Source organism: Peromyscus californicus, unplaced genomic scaffold (genome assembly GCF_007827085.1).
Source record: "Peromyscus californicus insignis strain IS unplaced genomic scaffold, ASM782708v3 Scaffold_7__1_contigs__length_154581171, whole genome shotgun sequence".
NCBI lineage: Eukaryota > Metazoa > Chordata > Mammalia > Rodentia > Cricetidae > Peromyscus > Peromyscus californicus.
This window is the reverse complement of record NW_026294595.1, coordinates 4,032,163-4,045,431: the sequence shown is the minus strand read 5'-3', so window position 1 is coordinate 4,045,431 and position 13,269 is coordinate 4,032,163. Positions and strand designations below refer to the sequence as shown.

At 42.7% G+C, this 13,269-nt stretch overlaps 1 protein-coding gene across 12 annotated transcripts in view; it reads left to right on the top strand.

The window, feature by feature from the left end:
* Cntrl (centriolin) overlaps positions 1-13,269 on the top strand; it is an 88,386-nt gene that overhangs the window by 30,356 nt on the left and 44,761 nt on the right. For 11 of the 12 annotated variants that reach the window (XM_052726318.1, XM_052726317.1, XM_052726316.1 and 8 more), the window contains 5 exons: positions 458-652; positions 4,648-4,801; positions 5,929-6,149; positions 8,561-8,737; positions 11,446-11,580. In XM_052726318.1, coding sequence (XP_052582278.1) covers positions 458-652; positions 4,648-4,801; positions 5,929-6,149; positions 8,561-8,737; positions 11,446-11,580 — 882 coding nt within the window. Of the gene's footprint in view, positions 1-457; positions 653-2,945; positions 3,109-4,647; positions 4,802-5,928; positions 6,150-8,560; positions 8,738-11,445; positions 11,581-13,269 lie in introns of those variants that run through there. The other variant, XM_052726322.1, reaches the window with a different exon arrangement.

Genomic DNA, 13,269 nt, shown 5'->3' with positions numbered 1-13,269 from the left:
TGTTACACAGAAAAACCCTGTCTTGAAAAAACAAAATTAATTAATTAATTGGTTAATTTGGGGGGCTCAGGGTTCCAGAGGGTTAGAGTCCGTGACCTTTGTGGCGGCAGGCAGGCAGGCATGGTGCTGGAGCAGTAGCTGAGAGATGATATCTTGAGGTACAACACAAGGCACAGTGACCTAACTGGGAATGGCTTGAGCTTTTGAAACCTCAGAGCTTGCCCCCAGTAGTACACCTACTCCAGCAATGCCAAACCTTTATTCTTGCCAAACAACTGGAGATCAAGTATTCAGATATATGAGCCTACAGAAACCATTTTCATGCCAACCACCACAGCCACGTCTCTTATTTTACTCATTTTCTAGGATATGAAATATTTTTTAAACTATAGATGTGAACTTCATAAATTGTTGTTGCTCCTTTGTTAATTCCATGCTGGGGTTTGGGGAGAATTAGATTTCAGAAGCAGAGAAGGACCTTCTTCTCAAGCAGTTGAGTGATAGAATACAACTTCTAAACAAATTGCGCCAGGAGGCTCTGGATCTAGAAATGCAGATGGAAAAGCAAAGGAAAGAAACAGCCGAAAAGCAGGAGGAGATCAGCAACCTGCAACTAGCCATAGATAGCCTGGACTCCAAAGACCCAAAGCATGTGAGTACGATAGGAAATCATGACTTGTTCTGTGTGTAAATAGGACATGCATGCCTCATCATTTTAAAAGGCAGAACCCTTTCTGAAAGTCTCTTAGTTTGATACACAGATTTAAGTGATATATATGTATGTATATATAATTAAATACAAATATACGCTATGTGTTCATGTGAAGCATTCATATCCAAAACAAAACAACCTAAGTCTTGAAAGAATGGCTTTCAATAAATGAAGGCTGCGTGGTACACTTTGGGTGCGCAGTGGTTGAATTCATTGTATTTTAGAGCAAGAGAGACTTGCTTCAAGGTGCCCTGTAAATTTCTCTCTCCTTAGAGGGAGAAAGTGAGGAAGCAGGGGTGGGGTCAGAGGTCTTATGTACCTCTTTAATCTTCATGCAAATATTCCACAGAAGCTGTTTGCTGTTCCTGTTCATTTTGTCCTTAAAAATAAACCATTTCTCTGGAGTTTGTCATCCTGAGTTATGAAGTCAGATGCTGAATGGTAGGGTCAGACTCTTGTGTTTTGTCAGTGATTCTTACTAATGGCTTACATTTTAGCCACTATTCTGAAATAGGTGAAACTAATTCCTTCATGTTTTCCTGTTACAGTTTGAATCATAAAGTTATAAGTTAAGAAAATGTAAGCTCTCTGGACTAACAGGAATAAAAATTTAATGTGATAAGGACAGTGCACTACAAATGCTTTAAGTACTTGACAGATTAGAGGCTCTTTAAATGTGTCAGTTTTGTACGTATGTGTATAAGTGTGTACATACCTATGAGTAGAGGACCAGGTAATTTTGACAAAGGGTAACATTATTGTCATATTTTCTAAAAAAGGCCTTAGGACTTACCGTTCATACTGAAAGTATTATTTTTAATTGTGTGTATGCATGCATATGTAGTGTACACACACATTTATGTGTATGAACATGTACATGTTGTATATGTGTGGAGGCCAGAGGTCAGTGTCAGTTTCCATCCTCATTTGTTTTCTGTCTTATTTGTGCACTCATTTATTTGTTCATTCGTTTATTTTTGAGACAGGATCTCTTACTGAATCTGGAGCTAAATAATTCAGCTAGGCTGGCGGGCCAGTGAGATCCAAGGATTGCCCCCCACCCCCATCTTGTGCTGTGCCTGCTTTACATAAGAGCTGGGTATCTGAGTTCAGCTTCTCATGCCCATATGGCTATCTCCCTACTAGCCCTAAGAGTCTTGGTTATTTTCGGGAATTTTTGTTAGATGAAAACTCAGAGATTTTTAAGTACCGTGATGTATAATAGTCAGTAGCATCTTACATTATTATGTGATGTCTTAAGACGTCTTCCATCTGTGTAAGGGTTGCCCTCACAAGAGAAAACTGTATCCCCCTGGAAGACAGGCAGGAAGCAGCCTGATGGTCCTGAGTCCAGTTAAACCCTGAATTATGTGTTTGCTTCAGCAAACGATGTGACATCCCGGGCAGAAGGGGAGTGTACTTTTCACTGTGTTTCTGTGGAGTGTCACATAGAGGAGAGGCTAAAGAGACGGAGGAATGGTGTCTTATGTCGTGAGGGTAGCTAGAACCCATCTGCTCAGGCAGGAGTAAGGCCACCCACCAAGCTCCCTCCGGATCCCCACACCAGAGCACAGCCTTTTCAGTTCACCTCATCTCAAGTTTTCTATTTGCAGAGGGTAGAAATGTGACTTGGAAAACTAAGTTATCTGCCCCTGATCACTCTGAGGAAGAGATGGGGCCCTTGCTTAATCCTCAGGAAAGGATTAAAATCCAAAAATAAAGATTAAAAAATGAAAAATAAAATATTAGCTCAGGAACCAAGCCTAGTCAGATGTTTTTTAAAAATACATTTCGTGGTGGCGCACGCCTTTAATCCCAGCACTCGGGAGGCAGAGCCAGGCGGATCTCTGTGAGTTCGAGGCCAGCCTGGACTACCAAGTGAGTTCCAGGAAAGGCGCAAAGCTACACAGAGAAACCCTGTCTCGAAAAACCAAAAAAAAAAACAAAACAAAACAAAAAACATTTCATTGGATTTCAGAATGGAAAATGGCATTTAAAATCGAATCCCATTGTAATTACCAAGTTTTCCCAGCTAGAGGAACAGTATCACTGAGCAAACATCATAAAGATCTGTGCTGCTTTCCTAGAGGGAATTAGCCCAGTGATCTTTCAGCCTCTGGGCGTGATTGGCCCTCGGGAGCTTCCTGTGTTTTGATTTAAAGTTGGGGGCGGGGCCTGTTCACAGAGCATGCTGGTGACTGGGCCAGCTCAGCTGTCACTCAGCTTGCCTAGGACGGTGGTTTGAGGCGCTGGGAAGTTACTTAGGCACAGAGGCACTTGTAAAGATGCCGCTGTCAGAGAGGGACGGGCACATGAATTTGAAGATGAACTTAGCTTTCCTCCCACTATTGGTGTTCTCCATGGCTCAGTTGTAACAGGACAGATTCGGAGTTAAGGTATGGTCGTTCTTCTGTGTATAAAGAAAGGGCTTGGAAGGAGGAGGAGTCAGGTCTGTGAGTTCCTGTTTTCACAGTACCTCTTTTGTGAGCTCCACCGCTGCGGAAAACCGCGGGGTCTGCTGCCGTTCCGTGTGTTTAGTGCCCAGCACCGACATCTTGAACCACATGTTTGCCCTGCGTGCAGAGGTTGCAGTGTACTTTAACTGGGAATTTTCAAGGTTGTTGGTTAAGATAGGAGTACAGTAGGGCTTTTGTTCATTTTGAGCCACCAAAGTCTAGGGTGTACTATTAGGATGTAAACTCTTATCTACAGTAACTGAGTGTCAAAAGATTGAAGGTGAGTATTTGGGGATTATGGAGAAAAGTAAGATTTGAGCATCCCTTGATCAAATTCACCGGTAGTAAAATAAAAGCTGGCGAGGGCGCGTTACCACATATTCCTTCTCCATTTGAAAGGAGACCTCTCAAACAGAGGGCGTTCTTGTCTATCCAACAGGTCTCAGGCTTGAGAACCTCAGCATTTGTTGTTCAGGCTCTAACTGTTCTGACAGCTCTCCCTCAGTCATTGTATTATCCGAGCCTGTTGGGTAAGGGCAGAATGAGTGGGAAGGCAGACTTTCTCTGGAGAATTACTGTGTGTATGACTGTTGCCAAAGGAGACCCCAGTCAAGACGTTTGATTGATCTGCGACTCAGGCTTACATTTGTGAAATGAAGGGTTAGATAGATCATTGGTTCTCTGGTTTCCCCCAGCACACCTGAGGAAGAGAATCCATTCCTTTCATGTGGCAGTGGCTGGAGAACGCCATTGTCAGGAGGCAGGGAGTGTGTGGGCCATGGATAGTGTGAGAGGAATGTCTCTCCCAGGCCCTCCATTGAATACTTGCTGCGATAAATGGTCTTTGAGCATCCTCACCATTCCCAGTTTAGTATATCTAAAAACAAAATGTTTGAATAGAAGATAGAAAATAAACGTGAATTCTCAGTATTTGGTTATTACAAGTCTCCATTTTTCCCAAGAAACCTTTTAAAGTAATTCAAATGTATTTTTTCACATTAAAAAGGCCTTAGTTATCTGTTATAAAACTCCCAACCCCAAAATTTTGTAAATATAAAAACCCATAAGTAAAATCTCTTAGAGTCCTTGTACACAGACATAATGTTTATTTATGTTTTGGAATGTACTTTTGGATATTTCTCTGTTAATATACTATCTTTCCGTATAGCCAGTGCTCTGGAAACCTTTTTTAAAAGACACATTTTAATTTAGGCATAAAGCACTGAAATTTTCTATATGACCTACCAGTTGTGCCCTTAATATTTTACGCTCCCTGATCAGCTCTGATTTCTCATCTTATTTCAACTCATCCTAGGGTTTAACAAGAACCACTTACATGAAAATACTACAGGGCCTAACTCAAGCAGATGCAATTGCCACATTTTATTTTCTATCCTTCCTTTTAAAATGTTGCTAAAGATTATTTTTTAAGAGTTTTAAAAACTTAGGTTGTATTGATTTTTTTTCCCCTAAATTCAGTCCCACATGAAAGCCCAGAAAAGGGGTAAAGAACAGCAGCTTGACATTATGAACAAGCAGTACACACAGCTGGAGAGCCGCTTGGATGAGATCCTTTCTAGAATTGCCAAAGAGACTGAAGAGATCAAGGATCTTGAACAACAGCTTACTGATGGTGAGATTGAAGTGTGATTTAAGTGAATGGTCTCAGTGTTAGCAGAAGTTACCCAGACAGACAGTCTGGGACTTGGCTGGATACAGCCTGGGTGTTAGTACTAATATTTGATAGGGAAATTTTGCTGAATTTATCCAGAATGTTTGATAAAATTTAAAGTATTTTGTATTATTATGGTTTGTTACATTGACGACTAGTAAGCATGAAGTCAGTATGATGAGGAAGAGCTGGTCATTGATTATCTTCTGTGGCGTGAAATCCTTTCAGGGGCCCGTTGACGTTAGGAGACTCCTTGTCTAGTTACAGAAAGTGTGTGGAAAGAAGTCTGGGTCCACATTTGCAAGGCAGTTTTAAATGGGAACACTCTCAGAATAGTGGTGTAGTAATGAGAGCCTGCACTTAGTGTACAGCAAGATTCCATCCCCTGATTGCCACTCTGTGTGTCACCTTAAACTTGTTTATATCTTGATAATTAGTTGTGGAGACAAGTTTTTCCGTACTGTTTTCAGTAAAGTATCCTGCAAAATAGCATGTATCAGCATATACTTTTAAAATCCTTACACAGAAATGTATGTGAATGGGTGTTTTGCCTGCATGTATGTCTGTGTACCATGTGCATGTGGTGCCCATGGAATGTAGAAGAGATCGTCAGATCCCCTGGGACTGAAGTTAACAGCCAGTTGTGAGCTGCCATGACAAGCAGCCAGTTGCTCCTAACTGATGGGCCATTTCTCCAACCCCCATACCACATATCACTTTGTTTGTTTGAACTTTCTTTTTAACTCTTCAGGGTCTGTATTTATGCTGCCAGTCTGAAATTGGTGTTAGTCTTATTTATTGAGTGGTCTTGTTTTGTATATTCAGCAAGAACTCATAGTTTTATTATACCTTTTTTATTATTTTAGCAGAAATTAAATTTTTATAGCATTAGGCATTCTGTAAATGTTTGTCATTAATATGCTTATTTTATTGTATACATGCATAATATTATAGGAAATAAATTATCCTATCTTGAAAAATAAAGTAAATAAGAAACTTAGAATTTCACTCTGGGCTAATAACCAATCACTAAGGAGACAAAGTACTTCTAAAATACATATTCCCCCCTCTGTTTTAACCTTGCATAGGCCAGATAGCAGCAAATGAAGCTCTGAAGAAGGATTTAGAAGGTGTCATCAGTGGGTTGCAAGAGTACCTGGGGACCATCAAAGGCCAGGCAACTCAGGCTCAGAATGAATGCAGGAAGCTACAGGGTGAGAAAGAGACATTGCTGCAGAGACTGACAGACGTCAAGCAGGAGAGGGATGAACTGGAAATAGTTGCCATGGATGCAGAAAATATGAGGAAGGTATGATTTCTTTCTTTCTGTTTGTTTGAACTTTGGAAGTAAATGCTGTCCAAAATTAGTTAGACACAGTGCCACTGTAAGTCACAAAAGGATTAGTGGCTCTTTGGTGTGTGTTCTTTCAAGTTGAGGACAATGACAACTACTATTTCTTATTCTGTATACTTGGAAGCGTTATTCTTTCTTTGCCTAGAAAGATTATGCTAGCTTTGTTCCTGTCTCTCAAAGGTTGCCAGACAACTAAAGATTATGAAATTGTATCTGCTCAAAGTGATATATAAAATGTTTATGTTGGGTGTATGCAGTAAAATTATAGGAATAACATGGTTCATCTTACTGTTACTACTTAGTAACTGACATCGTTTTACAGCTGTGCCTGTAAGGCTGTAAGTTAGATCTTTCATGTGTTGTCCATCCTCATCACTTTGAGAATTCCCCTGTGCTGTCTTAGTTCTCTTTTTCAGATAAAATCTTGCTATAGCTGGGCGGTGGTGGCACACGCCTTTAATTCCAGCACTTGAGAGGCAGAGGCAGGCGGATCTCTGTGAGTTTGAGGCCAGCCTGGGCTACCAAGTGGGTTCCAGGAAAGGCTCAAAACTACACAGAGAAACCCTGTCTCAAAAATAAAAAAAAAAAAAAATTAAACAAAAAATCTTACTGTGTAGCTCAGGCTGGCCTTGAACTTGTGACTCTCCTGCCTCTACTACCTGAGTTCTGAGATTGTAGATGTGCATCACCACACTAGCAGGAAGTGTAATTATTTGTCAATCTGCTGAATTTTAAAAAGTGTCTTCCTCCAAACTTTGTATTATGAAAATTTTCACATTTGCAGGAACACTGAAAGAGTAGTTAAATATCTCTGAGCCTACTTAGAGTAATAAATATTTTGGTTTGGATTTTATAAATGTATATGCTTTGTTCCTGCTCATAAGGTTTCAAACATCATACTTCAAATCACTGTTGTTAGTTTCTGACATCACTACAATGAATGCCATTCTTACACCTAGGAAAACTGAGGGTACTTCCTTGGGGTCATCTAACGGTTAAACTACCTTCAGATTTTCCTACCTATCCCCAAAAATGTCTTTTATAGTGGTGTGGGTGTGGGGCACATGCGCATGTGCCGGCATGTGTGCATGAGTGACGAAGCTTTGGACTGCTCTCCATTCTGTGCTTGTGCCTGATGGGTTCCTTGTGCTGGTTTACTATTGGAAATTATTAAGGCCACTCCACGTAGTTGAAAGGGAGGTTTATTTTGTGGGGTAACTTACAAGTGAAGGGATAGGTAACAGGGTCTGGGAAAGGTGTAGCGCAGTCCAGCAGTGTTCTCTGGAGAACTCTGCTTGGTCTACCTCCAGCATCCAGGGTCCAGGAACCAAGAGAGGCCGGCACATCCGGATCTCGGGTCTTCAGGGTCCTCTCTCGGCCCACCTTGTAGGCGTGACAGTTACCGAAGCCTCAATGGGGGTTGGAACTTCCAGATCAAAGCTGGAATGGCTACCCACTACAGTTTACTTTGTTCCTCTATGCTCCATATTAAATAGTATCTTCTTTTAACTTCATTTCCCCTGAGTACTGGAGAGGTTACACACCCTTCATTTGTTCTTTGAAGTTCAGATTTCCTCAGCCTAATGGATTCCTAATCATATTCTTTGACCATTTTTTTTTTTGTATTGGACCATCTTTCTTTTGTTAATGATTCGCAAGAATTCTTTATATTTTGGATGTTAATCTTTTGTGGAATACGTGCAATAACTGCATTTATTCACAGTAGTTTAAGCTAATTCTTCTATACCCAAATAAATAGGCTGAAGTTGCACACTAGCGTATGAAGGTCAGTATAGGAGTTTAGTTTTGAAAGCGTTTTCCTTTCTCCAGTGGCTAGCACTTGGTTGTTGGCAGCACTCTGTTCAGTCACTGCCATCTTCAGAATGTCAGTCCTTCTGTGTTCACACTATGGCTTACCTAGAAAAGTGTGGACTTGGCCGTCAGAGACCTAGGTCCATAGTGCACCTCCTTTTTCTAGCACCACGGTGCTGTGGTCACTGAGAAACCGTGAACTGTCTTCCAGGCCTGTTAGGAAGGTAATGAAACACAAGGTCCAGGGAAGAACAGGCCTTACACTTACTCTCTTTTTTTTTTTTTTTTTGTACATTTTCCCCACTCCTGTCTTTCTCATATGCTTGCAGAGTAGCGTATCATTCAAATAGTTACTTGGAAACAGCATGTTGGTAACTTGGTGAATTTTCAGGACTTGGATATGCCAGCATGACACTCCATCCTGCTGTTCATAAATCTTTCTGTGCCAGGCAGTAGCGGTTGGCCAGCATTGGGTGCGCAGGTTAGTTGCAATGACTTGCAGATGATCACACAACACTCAGGATGCTGCATTTAAACATGCTGCATCTTTGCAGGAGCTTGCAGAGCTAGAAAGTGCCCTCCGGGAGCAGCGTGAGGTGAATGCATCCCTGCAGCAAGCCCAAGGAGATCTCAGTGCCTACGAAGCTGAGCTGGAGACTCAGCTAAGACTAAAAGATGCTGAAGCCAGCCAGCTCAAGGAGGAGCTGGAGAAACTCAAAAGGCTCACTCAGGTAGGTGGAGCATATGCCAAGTATAGACTAAGCAGCCTGTGATAGCATCTCACTATGTAGTGTAGCCTAGGCTAGCCTAGGATTCATGGAAATCACCCAATCTCAGCTTTGTAGTGCTCAGATTACAGGCATGAGCCACCAGTCCTGGCGTAATCCTAATAAATATTTTTAATATTTTTAATATTTAAAAATAAATATTTTTAATATAAAGAATATGAATTGATGGAACATGTCAGAGAGCATATTTTGGGAGTCTGGCATTCTGAATTCAAACATTACCCCTGTGTAAAACGTGGGCAAATCATTTCAGGGTTCTGAGCCCCCCAGCCTGTTCCTCTGTTAGATAGGAGATGGTGAGATAAAGGAGATAATGGACATTAAAGCCCTTGGTAGTTAGTATTTGATAAATCCCAGTTTTCTTTTCTCAGAATAGCTCGAAGACCTTCTTTTTAAGTTAATGTTAGATTTTAGTTTGCTGTTTCCTTTTATGATTGGTTGAAAGATCCACTACTTGCAAATTAGAGAAAACAATATTCATCCAATAAGTATTCATTTGCCTCTGAGGACCTGTCTTGAGGAGTTGATAGTCCAGCACATGAAACAGGTGAGAGAGAGAAAGAGGTGACCACCCTTTAGAAATGATGTCTCAGCTGTGACCTGGAGGGTGAGTGCGTAGGCTGTGGGCACAGGGAGGGTCAGGAGTGAAAGGAACAGAGAAGGGAGGGGTGAGTGACCTTGCAGAAGGATCTTCAGACCTAAGGGCAAAAGAAGAGTGAGGAAAGAAGGTAAATTTAATACAAGAAGGTAGAGGGAGGTCAGCTGTGCATAGTATTTATCAGAGTGAAAAATACAGTTTGGGCTGGGTGATGGTGGCAGAGGCAGGCAAATCTCTGAGTTCGAGGCCAGCCTGGTCTACAGAGCTAGTTCCAGGACAGCCAGGGCTACATAGAGAAACCCTAACTCAAAAAATAAAAAAAGAAAGAAAGAAAAAGAAAATACAGTTTGGGGAGCTGAAGAGATAGCTCAGCGTTTAAGAACATTAACAGAGGACCAGAATGGATTCTCAGCACCCACATGGCGGCTCACAACCGATTATAACTGCAGTTCCAGGGAGTTCGATGCTCTCTTCTGACCTCTGTAAGTGCCAGATATGCATATAGTCTGCAGACATCCATGCCAGCAAACGCGTAGACACATAAAATAATAAATAAAGCATAAAGGCACATGCTGAGAGTGTCCTGTGATTAGGAAAGGAACTGAGACTAGGACTTGTACTGTAGTGGTTAGCGTTCTGTTCTTCACTCTCCAGAGTTTAGCATCTTGCCAAGAATCAGGATTGCATTTTCAAGAGCTTTAAGTTTTCAAAACCCTTGGCAGGATCAGAGTAACAGAAAACAGCAGGTTGGGGAAAATGAAATACAAGTGAATACTTTTTTAAAATAATAGTAAATAAAACTTCTGAATGCCATTTCTTTAAACTTTTTGGTCAAGTCCGCCCTAACTAGTCTGAACGATGCTGTCTTTTGTACTTCTACTTTGATTTTTGGTTCAGTCTTGACAAAAATGTCAGAAGACCTTGATGTCCACTTGTTATTGAAAGCAGTACTCTACCCTTAACCACCAGGATTGGGCTTCAGACCGTGTAGGAAATACAGAGCTTGGAGGCTCTGGTCTCTCGTGTTGTTATACTGTAGTTACATGAAACCACTTGTGAAGCTTGTGAGATGCAGAGTCCATAGATGTTCTGACCTGTCAATCTGAGATGGGGCCTGGCTGTCTGCTCTTTTGTTTTGTCCTTCCTCCCTTTTTTCTTTCCTTCTTCCCTCCCTCCCTCCCTTCTTCTCTTTATCCCCCCCCGTCTCCACCCCTTCTCCCCCTCTTTCTTTCTTCTCTCTGTCTCTGTCTGTCTGTCTCTCTGTGTGTGTGTCTCTCCCTCCCCCTCCCCCTCCCCCCTCCCCCTCCCTCCCCTTCCCCTCCCCCCTCCCCCTCCCTCCCCTTCCCCTCCCCCTCCCCCTCCCTCCCCTTCCCCTCCCCCCTCCCCCTCCCCCTCCCTCTCCCTCTCCCTCCCCCCCTCCCCCTCCCCTCCCTCTCCCCCTCCCTCCCCCCTCCCCCTCCCCTCCCCCCTCCCCCTCCCCCTCCCTCTCTCCAAGTTCTCATTTTGTAGCCCCAGGCCGCCCTCTCACTCCTCCTCAGCCTTCTAGTGTTAGGATTATAAACCAGGCCTCATGTATTGCTTCCTCGTCTGTCTGTGTACCACGTACATTGCTGGTGCCTGCCAAGGCCAGAACGTGTCTAATGCCCTGGACCTGGGGTTACAGATGGTCGTGAGTCACCATGTGGGTGCTGGGAATTGAACCCAGGACTTCTGGAAGAGCAGTCAACTGAGCCATCTCTCCATCCCCCTCACTTTTAATAAATATGAAATTATTTTGATACTGGTGTTTGAGGACCACAGTTTGCTTTTAAAGGTTGGTATTGGAGACTGCCCTGAAGATTCTGATGGTTTATCTAGGCTGAGCTAATTCTGATGTGAGTTCCTCATATGTAGTCAGAGTGACATGTGGAAAAGTGATGTTAGGTTTTAACTTCAGAATGTTAATGTACAGCTATAGCAATGGTGTGTGTGCACATGTAAATATACCTATGCATTTGGGATCATAAACTGTGACCATTTTTCTCTTTGATACCATTGCTTCCTCTGACAACAGCTAGAGCAGTCTGTGCTTCAGACAGAGCTGGAGAAGGAAAGAGAGTCCCTCAGGGATGTCCTGGACAAAGCCCAGTCCTCGGAAGAGAAGCACCAGGAGAACAGCAAGCTCCGCACACAGCTTACAAAGCTGCAGGTAAAGACCTGTGCTCGTGGAGCACCCAGAGCTGGGGATGACTTTACTCAGGCTTTAACAGCCTGCTCTACCATGCACTACGCAGCGTGAACTGTTAGGTGAAAATGAACTCTGGAGGAGTCGCACCAGCCTCTGCTTCTTCCTAACGCTGCTTTTAAGTAACTGGAGTAACCAGGATTCTGTAAACTCTTCTCTGGGAAAGCAGCTCCTTGCCTGCTTCCTAGGAACTGTCAGCAGACTGAGCTAAGACTGCTAGATCAGTGCACCCTCTCCCATTGAAATGTCTCCTGTAGTGGGCTGCAGTAAGATCTCCTAATTATAAACAGTTCTCACAGTCTTCTCAGTAAAGATGCAGTTAAAAATATAATCAGTTTTTCATCCTTGTGTGGGATCTCTGTGTGTGTGTGTGTTTGCAGTCTTTGCTGGATTAATTTTTATTTTTAGTATGAAAGTTTAAGATGATCACAAAAACAAAATAAGCCCATGACCTTTTATCCATTGCCTGTTTTATACAATTTTTTTAACCTATTGTGGTCTTTTTTTTTTTTTTTTTTTTCTTCGAGACAGGGTTTCTTTGTGTAGCTTTGTGCCTTTCCTGGAACTCACTCTGTAGCCCAGGTTGGCCTCGAACTCACAGAGATCCACCTGCCTCTGCCTCCTGAGTGCAGGGATTAAAGGTGTGCGCCACCACCGCCTGGCTATAATTTTTTTTTAATGTACATTGGTGTTTTGCCTGAATGTGTGTCTGTATGAGGGTGTCAGATCCCCTGGAACTGGGGTTACACACAATTGTAAGCTGCCATGTGGGTGCTGGGACTTGAAACCAGGTCCTCTGGAAGAGCAGCCAGTGTGCTTAACTGCTGAGCCATCTCTCCAGCCCTGTTTTATACAGTTACTAATATTGTTTCATTTAGTTCTTTTTCTTTGAAATATTTTAAAGAAAAATTCAAGTCTGGAGGCAGAGGCAGGTGAATCTCTGTGAGTTCTGGACCAGCCTGGTCTACATGTAATGGGTTCCAGAACAATAGGACTACATAGTGAGACCCTGTCTCAAAAAGAAAAGAAAAGCCCAATATATTTTCACCTAGAAATACTTAATATGCAGCTCTTACTGGAAAGAACTAAAATCAAGTCTTCAGGGGCCTTTCTCTAAAGTGTAAACTTTCCAACCTGGAAGTTGGAAGTCCACTTTCCAACCTGGCCTTACCATGGTCTGCCTTGGTTAGGATTAGATCCTACTTGGCCTTCTAGCCTCCTGATGGATAGTACAGCTTTTACCCCCTACCTTTCTCTTTCTCAAATGTCAATTTGATAGGATGAATAGACAAACCAAAGTATGCATACCACCAAAGTCTAGCTTGGTGAACCAATGGATGTTTATTGGTGTTAACACAGGAATGTGGGTGAGGGGTCCCTTACAGGAACAGAAATGACTCACAGATAGCCGCATCACCAATGCCCACCTGAGCACAGGTGACAGCTCACAAAAGTTGGGAACCTGGAGCACACTGCACAGCCTGCAGGCAGCTCAACAGGTTGGAGAGTGTCCTTTCTATGTGACTGGTCTACACCTGTTCCAGCTGCTGCTCTGGTCTCAGTCTTCTTTGCAACTCAACTTCCTTGGCTGAGAGGGTCTCTTCAGCTTCTATTGCTTACTCTGGCAGGGAGGGGCCTAGTGAATCTGGTCAG